Source organism: Homalodisca vitripennis, chromosome 5 (genome assembly GCF_021130785.1).
Source record: "Homalodisca vitripennis isolate AUS2020 chromosome 5, UT_GWSS_2.1, whole genome shotgun sequence".
Lineage (NCBI taxonomy): Eukaryota > Metazoa > Arthropoda > Insecta > Hemiptera > Cicadellidae > Homalodisca > Homalodisca vitripennis.
This window is the reverse complement of record NC_060211.1, coordinates 130,638,448-130,661,157: the sequence shown is the minus strand read 5'-3', so window position 1 is coordinate 130,661,157 and position 22,710 is coordinate 130,638,448. Positions and strand designations below refer to the sequence as shown.

The 22,710-nt window shown below is 33.8% G+C and overlaps 1 protein-coding gene across 1 annotated transcript; it reads right to left on the bottom strand.

Moving 5' to 3' along the window:
• Positions 1-3,618: 3,618 nt before the first annotated feature.
• On the bottom strand, positions 3,619-21,560 carry LOC124362889 (lysozyme-like). The gene is made up of 4 exons (XM_046817763.1): positions 21,405-21,560; positions 16,986-17,162; positions 5,474-5,550; positions 3,619-3,831 (listed from the first exon to the last, which is right to left on the bottom strand). Exons 1-4 carry the CDS (start codon positions 21,466-21,468, stop codon positions 3,676-3,678), a joined length of 474 nt encoding a protein of 157 aa, XP_046673719.1. The 5' UTR covers positions 21,469-21,560; the 3' UTR covers positions 3,619-3,675.
• Between the last annotated feature and the right edge of the window lie 1,150 nt (positions 21,561-22,710).

Here is a 22,710-nt window from a genome sequence, read left to right as displayed (position 1 = left end):
CCATCTTACCCTTAACTTCAAAAGTGAAAATGATTTGAACTCCGCAACCACCCTGGGGGTGGTTGCCACCCCTTCTCGGGGTGTGAATTGTTTTTTCTTCTAAATAACCTCGGATATCGATAGAAGGCCTAATTTTAAGCAAAAAAAATCATCTATACAGTTTTTTGAAAAATCCAATAATTTTCAAGTTATTGGCAATTTAAAATTCGCATTTTTTTTTCACGTTTTTTTCATCGGTTTTTTGCAAATATCTCCAAAAATATACGTTTTATTGAAAATATTATGAATAACAAAATTGTAGCAGATAAATAAATAAACAATTTGGGTTTTTTTATAAAGTATTCTAAGTGCAATATAAGCTAGATATTAAAGATCAAAGCAGTTTTTTATTGTGTGTCTGAAATTTAATCGATGTGGTCAATGCAATCTAGCGGCGAGCGGATGCATTTTAGGCATTCTAATAAAAAAGGGTTTTGTAGTGCTTTGAAATAAGCTTTAAAATGAGCGCTATTAAAAGTCTGTTTGCACGTAAAATAAGTGAGCTGTATTGCAAATAAGAGGAGCATCTAATGTTTTTTCTTTTAAATCAATGGGTTTCATAAGTGCCATTTCCACCAAAATTAAAACTAATCTATTCCGCCTAGAACTAACTTTATTATGAAGAGTTTGATAGATTTTATCAGTTTTGGGTGCTTCAGGATATATATTTTTCAATAAAAGTCACGATAAAAAAAAATTCAAATTAAAAAGAAAACCATCTTTTTTCATAATATCTCCAAAATGACGACATATACGTATAAAAGTGTAAGAATGAAAAAATTTAGGTATTTTTCTGAAAAGCAATTTTGGTTTTTTGTTTTTTCTGTCAAACAAAAATTGACGGAGATATGATTGTTTTAAAAAGCGCGTGGCAGCGCAATCACAGCCTCTCTTTAGCCCTTTAAAACCCTTCACCGTTTGAGAAAAAAGATTTTTTACTATATATTTCAATGAAGGATGTTGTAGCTCTCTTAATTACCTTTACAATGGTTTTTTTTATAAATTGTGATAGCATGAAAATTGAAGGAGTTATGGTCCAAAAACTTATCATATTTTTTTAATACTTAGTAACTGAAAATTTCGGAGTGTGAATATTTGGAGCAATGTGAAAGTACGCAGTATAATAGAGACCCAAAACTATTGTAATGTGTACATATATATACATAATGTGGCTCATATATTTTTGAAAACGTAGGCATGAATACATACCAACGTTCTTATATGTATATATAACACATTTGAGTGAATTTTATATAATTTGTAAATAATTTATTCAATAAATGGTAATCTTTTACTCTAAATTAAATTATTTTTAAATATATAATCATTATATATTTACTGTTTTAATTTAGGGGTAGTTTTAAGGGTAGAAAAGCTTTAAGAATATGATAATCATTTTCGAGAGTGTGGAATAATATTTTAAATCCTTTTTATTTTACAAAATTTTTTTTAATTTTTTTATCAAGGGGTAGATTTCAAGGGTTGAAAGGGGGTTAAAAATTTGATAATTATTATAGAGCATATAAAATATTACTTATTCTATACTTACAATCTTTTTATGTCATTACCAAAGTATTTTTGTGTGATTTTTTCAATTTAGGGGTTGTTTGCAAAGGTTGTAAGATTTTCAAGGGGTTGAAAATGATTTTAATATGAGGTAATTGTGTTAAGAAAACACTTTACAATTTCACCACTTACTATTATACATGTTTTCTAGCGATAAAATGGCTCAATTTCAATTTTCCCATTAAGGGGTTGTTTTACACCCCTTAAAAATAATAGGCGGAGTTCAGATCATATTCACTTTTGAAGTTAAGGGTAAGATGAGCCTAATTCCAAAATTTCATGCAAATCGGTTCACAGTAAAAAAATTCGGAGGTAAGACCGTATTTTTCGCTTCAATGACTGCACTACTATCTAATATGAAAATTAGGTCTTAATTGGGGATCTTAAGTTTCCGAGTTATGAAATTTTAAAGTTGTAATTTGGTTGGTAACCCACATCAAATCAAATCAAAAACAGTTAGGTACTGACATAACTGGAATTTATTATTCATAAATAATTTGTTCTATGTGTGTAAATGTAGAAATAAACAATCTAAATTTAATTTAACTTCCGCAATTTTAGTTCTGCTAGTTATTTTGTGATTAACTTTAAAACATGGGTATCTATATTTTTGACCCAATAGTAAAGCGATTTGCATGTAAACTAATTAAATTATGCGTAAACAGCAGGACCTTCTGAATGACCAATTGAATGACCAAAAAAAATTTAAAACTCGACTAAGACACCTTTTGGTGTCGAGGGTGTTTTACTCAGTTGACGAGTTTATGGAGAGCCGCTGGGACGTAATTCAAAACTAACACGATCAATCCTCTGGTTCTGGTGTGGCAGTGGCAGGATTGTCTGGTGAGAATGAAGATGAGAGTGAATGAGAGAAACATGTGACTGTGTGCGTGAGTGAATGAAGTGTAGGCCTATCTTTTTATTATTTAAATATTCTGTGACGTTTGTATGCAATTTTATTATTGTTACCGCAATAAAGTTATATTATTATTATTATTATTCTATTATTTTGCTGCCCCTACAATTTTGCCGCCCGGGGCAAACGACCCCCTCTGTCCACCCCTAGCTGCGGTTTGGGGTTACTTTGACAGGTTGGTAGAACTTTTTTGACCAAATTAATTTTATAACACAATATTTAATTATAAAATGTTTTTAAACATAAATTTGATATATTGTACAGATAAAATTATATGGTGGTAATATATGCCAGAATTTATAGTTTTTTATGTTTGAGTGATTACACAAATTGTATATTTTACAATTTATTGTTCAACATTAAATAAAATATTGTTAAATATCATGCCAGATGTAAAAATTCAAAGAAATAGATCCTATGATTACTATACTAGTACAGTAGTTCTAAGATTTGGACAACTATAGAATCTAAATTTCAATCTACACAATAACATACTGAGAACTTTACTCTATTTGATGTTCAATTTTAATAGAGGTTATAATGGAGGGAGCTTCCTCTTCTTTCAAGATAGTAATGACTGAAGCCATACAAGGCTGAATAATCCACTATTGCCCTAGGTGGATGTCAAGGACATGTATGCAAGGGTCAAAGTTATTGTCAAGTCCTATCACTTGAGGGGCTAGAAAAATGTATTTTGTATCTGTCTGTCTGCACGATATCTCAAGAATGAATTGATTTGTGGACTTGAAAATTTGCATGATACTTTATTTCCATACAGGCAACATCGATTCGATGATGGTGTATGTCACTCCAGTATCAGTGAGCATTGTTACATTGTTCTTACAGGTAAACATGATGGCAACAAAAAAATTTGAGAATAAATACATTTGTAATCAAACTGAGTACAATCATATGACATTAAATTTAACATAGTGATACAGGTAGTTCTAATAACTTGAAATTTGCATAAAACCCCAGTGAAGCGTTACACAATGTGTCATATTGTGTCATACTTCTACCTTGTATATTTGAAATAATGACATTGAAATTTTTAAAACCTTGACATTGTAGGGGAATGTTGTGAAATGAAAAGTACCTTTCCTTTTAAAAATGTATTTATAGTGATAACTAGAAGACATGGAAAGGTGACTTGACTATGACTTGTTGATGGCCAAGCCGGCAACCTGGGCGAGGCAACTTCTCATGGTCTTGGCGTAGTCGTTGTCCAAAGGAGCGGAGCAGGAGTAGCCGCTCAAGAAGTGGCTAGCAGCATAGTCCATACAGTCCACAGTGCCGTCACCATTGCAATCCTGCAATGTTGTTATAAATGGTTTAATAGTAGTTTTTGAATTAAATCATCACTATTGTTCTTTTAAAATACTAAGTACAATTAAAAAACCAGTTATTTAAAAGTACGGTAAATAAAATTAAACAATTTAATCCACTTTGACACATTTCCAGCTATTTTAATAAAGATGTTTCTCTTTATATTTTCTACTTAGTGTTTCTTTTCTTGAGAACTCTATGATTGTCTTTTTTTACTAACATTTCTAAAGATAATGATGCAAGCGTAATCCTCAGAACTCAAACTATAACTTGCTTTCTAAACAGAATCAAATGTCAAAAGAGATGCATTTGTCAAGAGCATAAATTTATCTACTAAAATTTAAATGGTAAACTTTAAATGTTTACCTCCCCCTTTCAAAAATTGATACTTCCTTCCTTCACAAGTAGAGATCCTCAACCTAACTTACTAATTTGTTGAATACAAATATCAAGTACATGTCATGCAACATGACACATGAAAATAAAAGAAAAAGCTATAGCTGACAGATAAAAATTAAATACAATCAATGATGATATCTTGTACGCTGAGATATACTTATGAATGACAAAACCTGGTAGATTATTAATTGAACCACTATAAACTTCTAATTTAGTATGTAGTTTTTGTTATGTGATTTAAAATTGTTCAAGGTATTGATTTAAAGTAAAGTATTTAGTTTCCAAGCACATATTAAAAAAAAGAATAGTATTCAATTTTGTAAAATACATTTATAGAATTTAATTTTTGATTAATATACTACGATGATTATTTACTGGAGTGACTAAGTTAAGATTTATAAGTACTTATAGGCATAGATAATAACAGCCCTTGAAGGAAGGTTTTATACATTTCAAAAATCCTTTTCCTTAACAAATATCCAATTTTTGACCACCTTATTCTAAGTAGTGAAAGTTTTATAGCCTATGTGATTGGTACTGATTAAATGAAACATATTCATTAGATTAAATCAACACACAAACAATGTGGACCTGACTTTAAGTACGTTTGACTGCATATCTTGTGTAAGTTTTTCTTATTTACAATTGTGATAACAATTCTGGTTATTTTGCTCATATTTTTGTAAAATAAATGTCTTTGATCATGCATAACTATTAGTCTAGGAGTCCCCATTTGCACAGAACCTGGTTTATCTTGGAGGGATTTTAATTATCAGGGAGGGAAATTATCAATAGAGGGATTTCTTCTGAGAAAGAAATCGATCGTCAGACATGCTAATTTTGGTGGTGGTCAAAATCGGATGGTATCAAAAGGCAGTTAATATAATTAAACATATAAACGATAATTTTTACCTGTGATTATATTTTAACTAAAAAACTTACAATTAACCATCAGATATATAAATAATAGTCAGAGTAATGGGATATCTTATAGCATGGACAATTCCATAAATGCAGAAATGTGATGAAAATGTTTAAAAAGTTTGTAACAGGTAAGAAATCTACAGATAAATGCTGAATGAAGAATTAATGATACAGTAGTATTTTATTATAACTTCCTTAAACTAACCACTGAGTTGACAAAGTATCTTTGGTAAGTTTTGTATATAAAATAATTTTATCAAGGCTTTACAAGTTAACTTTTTTAGAATAGCGTAAAATATTTACCTTGTCAATGAATTTGTTCATGTACCCTCTAACAGTCCTTGCTGCACAAACAGGGTCCAAAGTGCACCGTTGGTAAGCTACATCAAACATACAGTCAATCTGTATCGAATTTACTACAAAACGGACCACCCTAATTTTTTTTGCATAAATCGTTAAAGTTTGCCTTAGAAAAGCTTAAGTCCGAGTTTTTGAGAATGTACGGTTAAGGGTTTTTGAGAAAACTCAAAAAGTTTTTGGATTCGATTTATCTCGAGAACGGTACGTTTGTAAGGAAATTTTGAAAATCACATAATTTCAAGGACATTATTATCTACAACTTTTGTCATTGGGTGGATGCGCTAAAATAAAAATTGCATGAAATAGATGGCGCCAAAGTCACCAAAAAACGGTTTTTTCACTTTTTCACCGCCCAACAATTCTTTTCGCTCGCACTTTTAAATGCAAAAGTTATTCATCATAAAAAAACCTACAAAAACATATAAACTTTTTTGTTGTGCAATAAACTTTTTTCAAGTGTTTTCAAGATTCAGTGCAAGTCAAATGGTCAAGAAGTTTTTAGATTCGAGTTATCTCAAGAACAGTAAGTTTGTGAAAAAATTGTATTTAACAAAAAATATTAAAAACTTATTATCTACAACTTTCGTTATTGAGTGGATGTGCTAGAATAAAAGTGCATGAAATAGATGGCGTTGAAGTCACCAAAAAACGGTTTTTTTCACTTTTTCACTGTGAAAAAAATTTTTTTGCTCACAATTTTCAAATGAGAAAGTTATTCGTCATAAAAAAGACCTACAAAAAACATATACACTTTTTTGTTGTGCAAAAAAATATTTTCAAGTTTCAGTGCAAATAATGTTTAATATTGTCATAAATTGTAAAAGTCAACTAGAATTGTCCCGTAGTAATGAAAAATGCTCATGAAAAACAAAAATCATTGGAAAATTAAATATTTTAATAATAATTTTCTTTAAATGAGACTTTTATTATTATTTGTATATACTTACTTGTTTACACGTTCTGCATTTGAAGACGAATTTATGGGACAGGCCCAGTCATATTTTGAAAGCATATAAAGCCGTACGTTTTTTTGTAAGTGTGCAATAAATTTTGGTGATTTTAAAATGCTTTTATAAGTTGAAATTATTGGGTACATTTAATGACACTGAAAAAATTTTTGAACATAAATTTTAAAGAGTATTCTAATATGAAAATGAATTATTTGGACTGTAAAGCTATCACTTTAATGATATGCAAGATTATTGTAATATAAAAAAGGTTGCTTAATAAGGCAAAGCATCTATGTGAGGTACATTCATTTATTGAGGTACATTTATTTGTGAATATAGAGAGGAACATTTATTGTATATTTTAATTTTACAACCACGGAAAACAATTATCTGAAAGGGACTGATTTACTGCTGCCTTAGCCTTTTTTTCGAGCGCGATTCTACGTCACTGGATGCTCTTGATGAACTTGATGATGATCCTGCATCACTTGAGTCCGACTCTTCATTTCTTTCCTTGTTTGACATTGAAGTATAATGGACGACTTGGGAAGGATAGTTCAAGTCAATATCTTCAAGGACATCATTTTCCAAGTCTACGCTTGGAATATTGCTGCAATTTTCGCCACACCACAGTACTTGCAAGCAACTGAGCAAGTTAAACCTGCCTTTCTGCATCCACAAGCAGCACCGCAATTGCCTGTTTTACAGCCGCAGGTGATAAGTTTCATCAGCTTGTCAGGTGCTGGATCTAATTCTGTGGTAATTGGTTTCCAATCCTCGTGAAGTTTTTTTCCATCCCCACTCAGTAGGGTCCATATTATGACCGAGCCAAGCTTGCACTTGGAAATAAACACGGTAACTATGAAATTTTGCAGCATCTGGTGAAGGTGGCAAAGAACATAGGTTGACTTTCGTTTTTAGTAGACATTGTGCGAATTTCTTGAACCGAATTGTAGCAAGTGAGTCGCGGCTGTTGATTCCACCGTACAAAGCTACAAAAATTAACTCCCCATTTTGTTTCGACAATTTTCCATGGACAGAATGGTCGGTGAAATTTTTGGCGACGGTCTGCAAACTTTGGCTGCTGTTCATTAAATCGATTAATTTTTGTTTGCCTTGAAAGTAAGGAGCTGAAGTAGTATCACATCCAGTGAACGCGTGAAGAAGAAGTAAATAAGGTTTTCAAAGCCTCATACTTGAAGGAATGCCAGGAATAAATGCGCTCAGGATTTCTTCCGTGTCCTGGTTTCTTCAGGTAGATTTTCGAATCTGCGTTTCCTAGAGCAGTTAGTAGAACTAAAAGGTCAACGTCTTCTCCAATTATAATTGTCGAGTCATGATGAGGAGATTTTTCGAGAGCGGTTTCAATAATTAAACGATCGGCATCTTCGTAAGCCTGTCGAAACTTCAATACCAACGTCCTCTAATGCCGGTCGAAGAACATCAATGAAGCGATCTTTGTTGATGTGGTTCGATAAAAAGATTTCCTGAGTAACGGTGATGAGAGTACTTTGGTCAAACTCAATGGAAGGAGAGACGTATCTAGTTGAACGACGTTGTCTTTTCAGCGGATTTTGTACCACCGCTATCAATGTCAGGGGAATATCCATCGAAAACTACTGCAACTTTGCCGTCGGAGTAATGTCTCTGTAAGTATGCCACGTTACTGTCTGCATATGTCTTGAACAGACATTCTTTTCTGCCATTTCACCTTTGTGCATGAAATATCCTCCATCTACAACGTAGAAACGATGAGGAACCGAAAGCAACAGTTTCTAGTGGAGTGAAAGAGTCGTATAAAGCCGATTTTTTTCCCTTGCGAAAACCGTTTTCATCGAAGAGAGACATTGGGTATGGAGACAACTCGTACGTGAGGTATTGTTTGCAGGTCTTCAGTCGTAGGTTGAGAAATTGTATTCGTTGAAACAGCAACATAGGGTCAATGGCACAACGATGTCCTTTACTGTCAACTTCGCCGTCATGGTGGACAATGGTTTTACAGCCTCTTTACGTTCAAATTTTAAAAATCCAAACGTATCATTGATGATTGCAGCCATCATTTCGTTACCCTTTTCTTCTGCTTGATGACAAGGTAATAGTTTCATCTCCTACAAACGCCGTTTCCGATGGAAACTATGTCACTGATTTCAGGAAATGGACAGTGGGACGCAAACCAGCCATCTAATTTCTCAACATCTTCGTATCTCTTTTCCTGCGTGCAATTCTCATGTCGACGTGTTGTTCAGAAGTCTGACTATAAACATTGCAAAATGTTTTCGAATTGCTCACAAACATTGATCAAGCTGAACATGCCTAAAGCCCACTTTGCTGTTGCATTATCTGTTATGCCCCGTCCAGGAACTGTGACTCCCTCGCGAGACTTTGCCAGGCGCATGACTGTCTGTTCAATTGTCCCTGATCCGGAGATATTCCAGCAAAGTATTTACTGCTTCTTCTAATTGTGCAGTATCCAAGGTCAGTGAACTTGTGGTATTCTGCGGGTGTCATTCTGGATTTCAAAGAAGCACAATCTTGCAAGTAAAGATGCGCGGATTTCGCATAATTAAAATGCGCACTTGCATGGAAAAAAGGCAGCATCTGACGAACAGTTTTCAAATGTAGAGTCCAATCTCCGGTTCTTTCCGATTCCAAGAACTGTTTCAAGAGGCACGTCATTTTATAATATTGAATCCATAGTTTTGCTGTCGGCCCTCTGCCTTCCAACTCGATCAGTTTTTTTTTTCAAAAAAAGTTGAAAACTTGTCAAAAGATTCTTTGTGACAAGGATCCATAATGTTTGTTCTATCCAAATCACTCAAAATTTCATCTGCAAAATCTCTTGTTTCACGAAATGTCGGCTCATCCTCGTCGAGATATTCCATAACAATCTTTGCAAGGGCCAAGTTCGTCAAAAAATGTGCTCTTACAGCTCTGGCGTAGGCTTTTCCCAGCATTCATTTGAGGTATTGATCCTTCGGCGTAGATGACTCCCCATACATTTTCCAACCCGCTGCCAGACATGATATTCCCTATCGCACCCATGAACGACATCACGAGATGGAATCCACCTAAAACGAACTACAACATTTTTCAGTTCTGAATTCTCAGGAGCAGTTTGCAACAATATCCCTTGCTTTCCAATACAGTTGCTGGTCGAAAGTTACAAATTTTGTTTCTTGCTTGCTCGCGTTTGCAACTTCGCAAGCATGTAAGAGTGTGGTTAGTACTGTTGAATTGTCCGTAGGAGGTGCATTAATGAAAGGCAAGTACAGAATCTTGGAAGTGTCGAAAGGTAATGTCTCTGTAATTTGCTCATGAAACCGTTCCATCCAGGTACCCGAACTGTCACAAGTCCATTTTTCCGTAGACCCATAGTAAGTCAATGTACGATGGCAAAATAGGTTTCGAAATTGGATACAATTCATCCAAATTTGCGACTTTGATTGTGTTTAATCCAACAGACGGTGGAATGTCATAGGGTACTAATTCAACGTTTTCCCAATTCTGCTACGTTAATAGATCTTCTTTCTTGAAATTTACGAGACGCTGGTTCTTCAGTTTCGATCGCCGTTGCTGGAGTCACACATTGAATGAGAGCCATAACATGCCAGGAATTACGCCCGTCCAACGTGTTCACGTTGAAGTCCGCGTTATCAGCGACCCACTGTGAAAATCCGCCAGGAAGAATCCCAGGTTGCTGTCTTGAAAATATACGAGAGCTCTAACAGTTCAACCTCACTGTACGAGCACGAAAACCCGATGGCAGCTAAAGTATCAACGAGGAATCTGGACGAAAATTTTTTTTTCAAGAAGCACCCTACACCGAGCAAAATTTTCGACAGGAAACATCGCGGGCGTGTAGCTTTTATGATAGCATGACCTATCGCTGTCACTTGCTTTTTCCAATAGGGGAAGCTTGTCTTCCTTTTGCCAGGGAGTATAACTTCTTCAAGAAAAATTGACAAGCAATCAGGAACATCTTTTTCAACACCTTCTAAGAATTCCGTACTTGCAGGATACTGATCAGTGGAATAGAATGTGGAACGAATTGCTTCTCGTACTATTGCTCCCTGCCTCGCGTACAACCCTCTTTTTTTTCCTCAATTGGATCCTTGTGCTTATTCGAATACCACGCCTCAGACAGCAGCTGATGTCCTATATCTTTGAAACATACTACTGCTCCAGTACCTCGTACATTAAAATATCAATATTTCGTTGCCGTATTTTTCTTGAAGTCTGCGTTTTCAACCGTTATCTCATGAGGACGATCTTCCTCGGGGATTTGCTCCAGAAGATGTGACATGGTAAACTGACAGTATTGAGAATTCTCAATGTAGCGATAAATATACAGCATAGCATCATCAACAGGCGATGTGCTGCGCCCCTTTTTTCCAGAGAGCGTATCTTTCCTTCTGAAGTTTGATATGCACGCAAAATGGTACCGAGCTTGTTTCCCTACCAAGTCAACATCTTTGATCCTTGACAGTATCTGCAGTGATTGGGCCATTCTGGCACCGAAGAAGGGTATCCATCAACGAATCTTTCAATGAAAGGTCTGCTTACCATTTTTACTTTTACTGGCCGAACCTCCAAATGTGTGCTTTCGATTGTCCACATGTTTTCCGCAAATGAAAACAAATGTTTCTGTCAAATTCCTGATCTGCTTCATTGGAAGCAGAGGATGGACCGGGCTGCACAAGGTCGACATTTTCCTCAACATCCATTTCGCTACTGCAATATGATATGTATTACAATTCGTTATTGGTTAAAAAAAAATTTTCTTTTATATAAAAAAAGGAAGCTATTGTGAAATTTCATTAACATTACATCAATTGTCACTAAAATTTTTGAGCATTATACAGTTTATGTACACTTTTATCCTTCCCTAATTTAAATTTAAATTTTAATAACCAAATTATTATTTATTTTTTATTATTTATTATTATTTTTTATTATTTGTTATTTTTTAATTCAAGTTTTATTTATTTAATATCATTAATAAATAAACTTCCACTTTTATCTTGACAATGTTTTATGTAATGTATAATTTTTTAAATTTAATTTTGTTTAGTATTTTTCAATTTAAAATATCAGTTTATGTACATTTTTATCCTTTCCTAATTTAAATTTTTATTGTAATAACGAAATTATTCCCATTCATTAAATTATTTTTGTAATTTAAATTGTATGAATTACATGTAAATAATAATCAACGTTCACTTCATTCTTTTATAATTATTAATTTCATATATACTGTTCACATTTCGTATTTCAAATTCCAATTTTCTTGAATTGTTATTCAAGTGTCATTAATTTCGTTATTTTTTAATTCAAGTTTTTATTTATTTAATATCATTAATATATAAACTTTCACTTACTTATCTTGACAATGTTTATGAAATTTATAATTTTTACATTTAATTTTGTTTAGTATTTTTTCCATTTAAAAATAAAAACTAATTTCACATTACATGAACAGTAAGTAATTTTCATTTTCACATTTCATCAATATTTACCTTTGGTACAACATGTAAACAACGTTTCATGTCAATACGTGACAGCTGATAATATTTACTTTAAAAACAATTGTTTTCTCATCGTAATAAAATAATACACAAAGAAATAATGACTATGAAAAAATTATTTTACCGTTTCGACACTCCAGATTTTCGTCGTTTCGATAACTCTTGAGTCGGCCTCCGAGTAGCATTTCAAGTGAACTCTCACTTTATTACTGCTATTTCTAAGAGTTTCCTTATCTTCTTCTTTTTTTTTTCGCAAATGCCCAATAACTTCTGCCGACTTTTTCCGGACCCGCATCACGACTATTGCTGCCGACGGCACTTTTTTTGCACACGATACAAATACTCATCTTTCGAAGAAAGTTTTTAAAGAATGTTAACTGCTCAAAACTCGCATTTCGACTGGCACGTACAGGCACGAACAGGTGTGCAGGATATACACCTTTTGGGGAGAACCGGTTTTCTAACTCCCCTATTGTAACGGTCACGCTAGATACGAAAATCGCTCTTTGTCGCGCTACAACACGAAAACTATCGATCGCATGTAAAAGAAGTTTATATGTTTTTTGTAGGTTTTTTTATGATGAATAACTTTTGCATTTAAAAGTGCGAGCGAAAAAATTGTTGGGCGGTGAAAAAGTGAAAAAACCGTTTTTTTGGTGACTTTGGCGCCATCTATTTCATGCAATTTTTTATTTTAGAGCGCATCCACCCAATGACAAAAGTTGTAGATAATAATGTCCTTGAAATTATGTGATTTTCAAAAATTTCCTTACAAAACGTACCGTTCTCGAGATAAATCGAATCCAAAAAACTTTTTGAGTTTTTCTCAAAAACCCTTAACCGTACATTCTCAAAAACTCGGACTTAAGCTTTTCTAAGGCAACTTTAACGATTTATGCAAAAAAAAATTAGGGTGGTCCGTTTTGTTGTAAAAACAGCCTTTTTTCGTGACAGATTGACTGTATCATATTCTATAATGGAAATAGACAGAAGTTATATTATCTTTGTTGCATTTATATTTTTTACCTTATAAATATCAGATTTTAATTTAAGGTATTTCATTATACAATGAACAAAACATAATTTTCCTCATTGGTTCAAAATACACTATGAGAACATGTTCAAGTGCTATTCTCTAAAAACTTAAAAAAACATTTCTTGTGATTTTAACATCAATTAATTAATTGTAATTACTATGAATAGAATCCAGCTCTGAATAATGAGATTCTTAAAAATAAGAATCTTTATAAAATTACGAGTTAACCAGGGGCTTCAAATATAATTTCATTTTGAAAAACAGGACACCATGAGCATACTTTTTCCAGTGAGATTCCAAACAATCCTGAGATAAGTAATAGTTACTTAAAGATATTCCAATTTCTTGATCCATTTTAGATTTAAGTTTAAGGATGGGGCTCTGAAGTCAGAGAGTGAAACTGTTTTTTACAAGTACCTCTGAAATTTCCCGAATTGCTCTCCAACATTTCATGATATTTTATTGAATAGCTCCAATGATTTCAGCAACAATTGCACTATTTTAGCCAGTGTGGAGTAACCCTAAGACTAAAGGGAAAACAAAGGAGTAAACACACTCATGATGTAATAAATGATTTACTGTATTGATTAAAATCACAATAAAAACAAACCCAGACAAAGAAAAGCTTCTGCACATAACATGACATTTGTAATGTGTAACTGGCTTTGACATGAATAACAACAAACTTTTATGGTTAACTGTTTAAATGTGTATAAATGATTATCTATTGTATCTACACTATTATATTTTAATGTAATAGTATCTATTTGTGTTTGTTTGTTACTCAATCACGTGAAAACTACTGGACTGGTTGTACTGAAATTTTACATGGACATCCTTAAGGTCCCTGGACAACATTATTATTGATTGGAAAATCCCTATGGGCTACTCTCCACTGGTGTCTAAAGCTGCAAACAGGGGCGGCCCGTGATATACGCGAACTACGCGGCCGCGGGTGGCGCCGCGAGGAGAGGGGGCGCCATGGGGGCGCTGTGCACGTGCGCCCTGCACTGACTAATGCACCGCTACCCGATACACACGCCCCACCCCTTACGCGAGTGACATGGAACCGTCCGCATGACTCATAATAATATGTCTATTTCTGTTCGCATCTGAGTCTCGCAGTTACGTTACGGTCACTGTTAGCGCCGCTTCGCAAGCACCTCGCCGTGACAGCTGTCTGTCTTACTATTTTATATAATTACATTGATGTGCGTTGTACTGTAGTAAGTTGTAAAATTAATGCGTTTTTAATAACACGAAATGTCGAGCAAGAAAAAAACCATCTGGAGCATTTAACCGCAAAAGAAAGTTGCAGCAATCTAAAGAAGATGAAAAGCAGTGTAAAGCACTGCAAAGGGTTTTTAAACAAATCCACCATTATGTGCGAGTGCATCAATAAGCGTAGAGACAACCGAATTAGATCATATGTTGACAATAATTTACCAATAACTGAATCTGAGGTTCTGCCTGGACCGTCAACCAGTCAATTCCATAGTTATCTAGCTACAGAAAACACCATTTACACCATCAAATTTGATTGTGACGATTCTGTAGCCGCCACCAAAGTTGTGGATGATGATTTATTAGTTTATACAGTGATGTCATCTTGGTCTTTACAGTTGCAGTACAGCATATAAAGTTAATTGAAAGAGCCTGTTAAATGTAATAAAAATTTAAAAAAAATATAAAATAAATATAATATAAATATATAATAAATAAATAAATAAAAATAAAACTATATTTACACAGAACATTTAATGTTCTGTGTAAATATAGTTTTATAACAGCACAACCATATGTTTTAATACTTTAAATAAACACCTTTTGATATATTATTTTGATCATGGCAAAAGGCTAATGTCAGAAATATAATTCACTCGAATCAGAAGTGCTTACACATGTGCAAAGCCTACGAAATTTCTTACATAGCCGCGAATAACTGCTAGTATTATTCTTGACTTTGACAGGAGGTTAAAACACATTTACTATCTGCTGTTAAGCCAAAAGGGAGTTTTCAAAACCAGTGGGGTTTTGAAATAGGAATAGACCTATACATCAACCAGGAACCCTAAGAATGTCCAATTAAAATATCAGTACAGTCGAATCAGTCCAGTATTATTTACGTGATTAGGTAACCCACATAAAGACATATAGAGAGCCACCATTAGATTTGCATATATTAGTATAGCGAATTTAAATTGGAAACAAAATTATCCACAAATCACTTTATTCAAACAAAATAAAACCTAAGAGAGTTATCCTTCTAAATGCTAATTAAGTAATTTTGTTTATTAAATACTTCTGAATATTCTTCCTGAATATTGAGTGACAATTTATAAATATGTATATATACAGTATTTATATATATATATATATATATATATATATATATATCTATTGAATCGCAAAAAGTACTTGCTCCGCCGGGAGTCGAACCCGGATCTCTCACTTGCCGGGTGAATGTGCTACCATTACACCACAGAGCGCTTACTTTTTCCGATTCAATTATTTTTGTATTTGGCCGTACCTGTCACATATGCGTTTAAATAAGCAAACTAACATATGATCGGAAGACCAAATAACTGTCAAATGACTTTTATTTACGTTAAACTTTATAAATGGCAGTAGCCTTATTTAATTTCAATAAACATTGAATCGCAAAAAAGTACTTGCTCCGCCGGGAGTCGAACCCGGATCTCTCACTTGCCGGGTGAATGTGCTACCATTACACCACAGAGCGCTTACTTTTTCCGATTCAATTATTTTTGTATTTGGCCGTACCTGTCACATATGCGTTTAAATAAGCAAACTAACATATGATCGGAAGACCAAATAACTGTCAAATGACTTTCATTTACGTTAAACTTTATAAATGGCAATAGCCTTATTTAATTTCAATAAACATTGAATCGCAAAAAGTACTTGCTCCGCCGGGAGTCGAACCCGGATCTCTCACTTGCCGGGTAGCACATTCTTGTATATGCCCATATTTTGTTTTGAATGACCGTGACCAGGATAAAATAGAGAAATGTTTTACCCAGAAAGTAAGTAAAACAACCTAATTAGTGGTTAAGCTTCAATAAAAACTACTTACTGATTACTTTTTTGCATTGCTCATGAATGCAACATATTTAAAATTGTCATTTAAGGGATAGGATATATTTATTCAAACTACTTTAACTTCAATTACTGTAGTTTTTGTGGTTTCTCGTTGGAAATATAAGAATGGAATCATTGATTATTTGAACTTTAATTTTCAATCAGATTTAAATACTTCGCACTAGCTTTCAATTGACATAATCCTTTTGAGGACGTTCTTTACAACACTGAATACAAATGAACAAATGAACAACAAGCTTCATATCATTTTCAATAACTGATAGCCAAGTACCTGTATAAGAGGATCAAGCCACAATCATATTACTGTATACAGTGACGTAGCAAAGGGGGGGGGTGGCGGGGGCGGGCCGCACCGGGTGTCACCTGTATTGGGGTGACACCCACCCGGTATCTCAACTTTAAGAACAATGAAAAAAAAAATAAATCGCTAGCACAAAAATTTCTTTTTTGGATTCCTCCACTAGCACTAGCTCAGCTCTATGTATAATTCGGGGATTCCCGCAAAAGAGCCTGATGCTGTCGTTGTCGTTGGGGGTTCCCCGTCCCACACTCACGACCTTTAAACGTTTCAGTCGAAACATTTCTCATTTATTTCGTGAAGTATGATGTGTTTGGTTGTTGTGAATTGTTAAACGTGTATTATTATATAGTGATAGATGATAAAAAAAATATTACATCCATGACCTTTATCATATAAAAATTATTGCTTTTTACTTTCGATGGGGTGACACCACCAACTTCCGCACCAGATGCTACCCAAGGTAGCTACGCCACTGTCTGTATATAAAATTCACACAAGACATATTTCAGTTATGTACTACCTCCATCAGTCTTTGGGTCATCCAGCTGCAGTGTTGGCTGTCCAGCATCTACCCAGTATAGTCTGGTGATTCTGAACATTCCACAGTCATCCTCAGCACATCCTCTGGTCAGGTTACAGCCGGACATCGCTTCGCAGATGCATCCAAGACAGATCTCCGTCACTCTTTCGTTCTGGCCTGTAGACAAGTTGGTTTGGATGAATTTAGAATTTTAAGATGGTATGGTAATGTGTTTCTTAAGCCTTAAAGAAAACGCAAACATTGCATTGGTTTCTAGTAATTTCAATGCATTTTAAACTCCACCAGAGCAAACTATTGTTGAACTAGTTAGGGGTATTTGTTTCTTAACCACTGGGCAGAAGTGCCTGAGCAAAATGCAATTGCCCACAACACGTCATGGGCAGTCTGTTTGGGCCACTGTCCAAATTAAAATGCCATTGCATTTACCTAGAATTGTTCTGGAAAAACATTTTGGGTATTTGACAAATTTGGTTATTGCAAAATAGTAGATAAATCTAATTGTAGTGGTAAAATTAGAGATACAAAAATGATCCATGTTTATGAGTGAAAGTCGAAATAAACAATACCAAACCAATTAAAACTGGTTTGAACTTAGGTTGTATTATCCGTATGTTTTGATCACCTGACCAAACACAATGAGTTATGTAGTAAGGAAAAAACAGAATTCTGAAGGTATATTAGGATTTTGTATTGAGAAGCTCTAACATCCCTTTCCACTTGCAACAGTGTAATATATATATATATATATATAATTCAGAGCATTTTATTCAAAGCTATTCAGGGTTGCAGCTTAAGTATACAATTGGGTGTGTTGGACGTAATAATCAGTATTGTAATTGCAGCAATAGAAACTTAATGATAGACTCTGTAAAGTGAGTGATTGGTGAACCATCAACGGGAAGAAGATGGCATCACGGAAAAGTCAAGGTCGGCAAATAATAGTCTTTGACAATGAAGTGTGAGCTGGTTACGTGCCCATAGAGTGTGACCGTGATGGAGGTGGTTGCTTATCTCGTGTATTGCTAGCATAACCAGCATGACATGCAGACCACACTGTGTGGTTAGAAAACTGTTGTGGAAGAATGGTTTATATTGAGGGGAGAGGGAAATTGTGAGTCGTAAAATACATTCCAACACAAAGAATCTTTAAAAAGTATTGTTGAATATATTGAATGTGTTTGTATGTTTTATTTTAGATTGCTTACATTAAAATTTATCATTAGTATTTGAACATTATAACAGTAAGAACATTCATTTTACATTGTTATAAAAAAACTAAAATTCACTAAACAAGCGTAATTAAGTTAAACATTTAATACATTATACAAACAGTTTGTGTCAAATTTGTTTTTTTTATTCGTCTGTATTAAAATTTTTAACCAAACCAACACTGAAAAATGATAAAAACCTATCATCCATCTATTTTCCATCAATGATAAATCTGTACATCATGATCATGTTATGTAAGGCTAAAAGCTTGAAATTTCCATTCAGTTACATTGAAAGATAATTTGTTCTGTGTCCACAAGAACAAGTAACAACTTATTAAAGTGAGAGTAGCTCCTGCTACCCAGATTTTATGGAACAGAAATCATTGGGGATTATTATGATCTCAGCCATACTATGAGTACCGTATAGGAATATAATGTTATCATTGTTCCAGCCTCTTTAAGATACAAAGCTTGGCATGACTACTTTATATTTTAACAGCCATTTGAATACCGAGGGAATCCACCCACTACTACCATTGTTCTAGACAGTGTACTGACCCATTTGACCTAGCTGTCCCCTCATTCCATTATTTCCATATGCGCTTAGTACTCGCTACCTCTTGGACATCCACTGAATAAACCACATGAATGCAAAGGCATTTAGATGCATACATTCTACTCACGTGTGGCTTTAGTGAAACTAACACATTTAGTCAGCTAAGACTTGGGATTACTATTCTGTTAACAGAAGTAAGTAGTCGATTATTTATTGTAAAACAGGTGTGGTTAGCTATGATAATGGTAACACCGCACCGCCTCAAATGTCATCGGTCTATTTTGGTGCGGGCTGCTCTATCTGATGACGCATGTTAGGTAGGAACAATATTAAGGTGGTTTTCACAACCATCCTTCATATAATTATATCATGACATTTCCCAAGACTAAGTTTATTGGCCAGTCAAATTCTTTAAGGATATAAAGAGGCACTGTTAAGAGTTGAGAATTTTTAAGTTTCATTGTGATATGCATCGTTTCTAAATAACATTACTAAAATTACTAACTTACTGCACTACCTTGTCATGCATTTCCAAGTCATTAATTTGTATTTTCATTACATATACATATAAATTGTACTCTAAACACACCGGTTTCTGATTGACTTCAATAATTAAAAAGGGCAGTTAAAAAAATCTCGAAACACAGGAAATGGAAAATTCTGTGCATATACCGTAAGGTCGCGTCCAACCCTCCACCGACGTGTCACAGATTCAATATTAATGCTCATAATAGTTAGGACAAAGGCATTTTTCCATTGACTTAGGAGTATTTCTTGTATATGCCATATTTTGTTTTGAATGACCGTGACCAGGATAAAATAGAGAAATGTTTTACCCAGAAAGTAAGTAAAACAACCTAATTAGTGGTTAAGCTTCAATAAAAATACTTACTGATTACTTTTTTGCATTGCTCATGAATGCAACATATTTAAAATTGTCATTTAAGGGATAGGATATATTTATTCAAACTACTTTAACTTCAATTACTGTAGTTTTTGTGGTTTCTTGTTGGAAATATAAGAATGGAATCATTGATTATTTGAACTTTAATTTTCAATCAGATTTAAATACTTCGCACTAGCTTTCAATTGACATAATCCTTTTGAGGACGTTCTTTACAACACTGAATACAAATGAACAAATGAGCAACAAGCTTCAAATCATTGAGGGACAGGAAGTAGGACGGGCAGTTACTTTTCCTTGTGTGCAAAATTATTTAAAATCTTCTACTGAAGGTCAGGAAAGAGATTTAATTATAACCGCTTTACATATATTTCAGTTTCTTGTAAAGTAGCATATTTCTTGATCACGCGAACTGTTATAGGAAAATATTGGATCATAACGGTTTCTATTTCAATTACTTAGAACTGTTTATATTTTATTTAAGTAAAGTATTTGTTGATTTGTACACACTAAAGAATTAGAAAAATCTGTAATATCGTGTATTAGAAACATACATTAAGTTCAAATTAGTGACACCTATAAGTGGGGTCTTATAGGTTAAGAAGAAATTGAATTTGAATAGGAATATTACAAGAACCGAACTGAAAGCGTTACTAAGATACGTGTATAAAAATAAAACAAAATGAATTTATTAGTACACGTTCACAATTGTAAACAGAAAATACACAGGTAGTCTATTTATATACAGGTAGGCTGAGTTGTTCCATCCATCGTTTTTAATTGAAAAGAAAGAAAAATTAAATAATGGCAGAAATCTTAAACGGAAGGATGCATTAAATGTATTTATTTTTATCATATTGCGTCTTGAACTGTATTTAGTTAACACTTGAGTTCACAAATGCTTTTAATGGCAACATGAAAATATTCTGAACTAAACGAGAAAATGAGACATTATAAGTTAGAGGAGGATAAGTAAATTACACCGTGACCGTTCAGATTTCTAAGTAGTTTCAGGTTAGTTAAGAAACATGAGTATTCCTGATATACAACTTATTTATAAATTACTATTTTTCGATGTATTTGGATTTTGGCTGGATTAATGTTTTTTTTTTTCAAAGCTACGCCCTTTGAGACAAATTTTTTGAAGATAGGGGATATAAGGAACACTTTTGATGACTCCACGTGGAATTGCAGGAAATTGAACCAGGGCCAAGGAAAAGCGGCTGAAATAAGGATGTGAAGTTTTTACAGCACGCACGTACATTAATATTGCCTTCACGGAATGGCATACTGTTATGGTTTACGGAAACTACATTTTGAATTAAACATAGTTTAAGAAAACTACACAGGTATTAAACAAAATATTAATTAAAGAAATTAAAATTTATACTAAGGAAATAATTATTATTCTCTTAGCGAATCTTTTGTATAAATATAGAGAAAAGGGCATATCATTCATTAACTTCAGCGTATTTCTGTGCGCTTTATTTCAACATTCTCCCAATGTTTATAATTTCTCATGGAGTGATAGTAAATTTTTCTATTTTCTTGTCTTCAGGGAAGGTTTTGTAAAGTTTTTTTTATTAATAAGTAAAAAATCCCCAACGAAAAACCAATAAATGCATCACCTTGATTTTTTGTTTTCTGTTTTGTTATTTGACTAGCTCTGCTGATTGGGTCTGAAATCTTTTAAGAAAACTTAAGCTTTAAGTGATCCAATCACTTACTGTTGAGCTGAGATCGAGCGAGGCAGATGAGAGACGCCGCCAGGAAGACACGGAGAGAGGCCATGGTGTCCTCAGCTGCAGTACTAAGCGCTGTCTGCTCTAGGTGACTATTCGGCTGAGTGAGGTCTGACTATGACGTCACACCCGAGTACCGGTTACATTAAGCCTACGCGACTGGTATTCAAGGGCGGGCGTTGCGCGCTATGCTGTTCCGTTCATGGAACCTCGTTTATTACTGGAAGTAACCTTTGTTCTCTAACGTGTAATAAAGATGACTCAGAGCTGCAAATATTGGCTCGCATGCAGAAATTACGTCATCGGGATCCTTATTCTTAAACGCCGATTGAGTTTCTAAGATCAGTTGCATGTATTAAATTTAGTTTCATGTAACGAATTACGTGGCTTTTCCAAATCGATGATGCGAACGTAAGACGGTTTTCTTTACTAACTGATGGATAATTAATGATCTAAAATGCATTGCAGTTCCAATCAAGGAGAATAGTCAACATTCTAACCATAGTTCATTTTAAAAATCGTGGAAAGAGAGAGTGGCAAATGGAGGAACAAAATATAGAGGAGGATGGTGTTAATTTCCCACACTGAAAACAGGCCACGAAAACGGCCTAATATTGTACTTTCTTATTCTTGATTGTAACATATTGAGCTTAAACAAGATTTAAACACTATGGAACTAATTTGAACAAGTTACTTTATTTAATACTATTTTTTAGAATAGCATAACACAAAACTGTTACCGATATCATAGCTCAAAAAACTATGTGTAATTCAAAATTAGTACTCTCCAAAAATTTCGTTATTTGAATCATTGGTGAGTTACAAAAGTTTTATGAGACTATATGGACATAACATAACAAATAGCTTTTGAGTTGCTTGTACTCACCACTATCTTGATATTTTTTTTTTTTGAAACACCAATAGTAAACCTCAAATCATTATTCTTTTTTGGCAACCAAGAAAGCCCTACAGTTATACGTTGAGACTGAAACACTAAGTTTTAATTATAAAGGTAGACTACTGAATGTAATGTTTTCAAACAAACGGACCAAGCTTCAGCAAAGTATTTTTAAAAGAAAACATTATACCTTTCTTTCAATCTTCAGTAGCTAATGTATACCACCTAAGTTATTCTCACCGTAACGTATTGTATCGTTAGAGCAACCTGACATATTCCAGTTTACCACCCAAAGAATTAGATTCCTTAACCACTTGCTGCTCTATAGGATTGTTCTTTAAGATTCCATCATTAGTAACAGCAATAAAGTCAAAATGAAAGAAAATAATTTAT

Excerpts from the sequence above, each read along its gene's own strand:
- LOC124362889 (XM_046817763.1), bottom strand. The coding sequence starts at position 21,468 with ATGGCCTCTCTCCGTGTCTTCCTGGCGGCGTCTCTCATCTGCCTCGCT. Across the intron at positions 5,551-16,985 it reads TGACCCAAAGACTGATGGAG|CTTACCAACGGTGCACTTTG; the intron begins GTAGTACATAAC and ends TGTTTGATGTAG. Across the intron at positions 3,832-5,473 it reads TGAACAAATTCATTGACAAG|GATTGCAATGGTGACGGCAC; the intron begins GTAAATATTTTA and ends ACAACATTGCAG.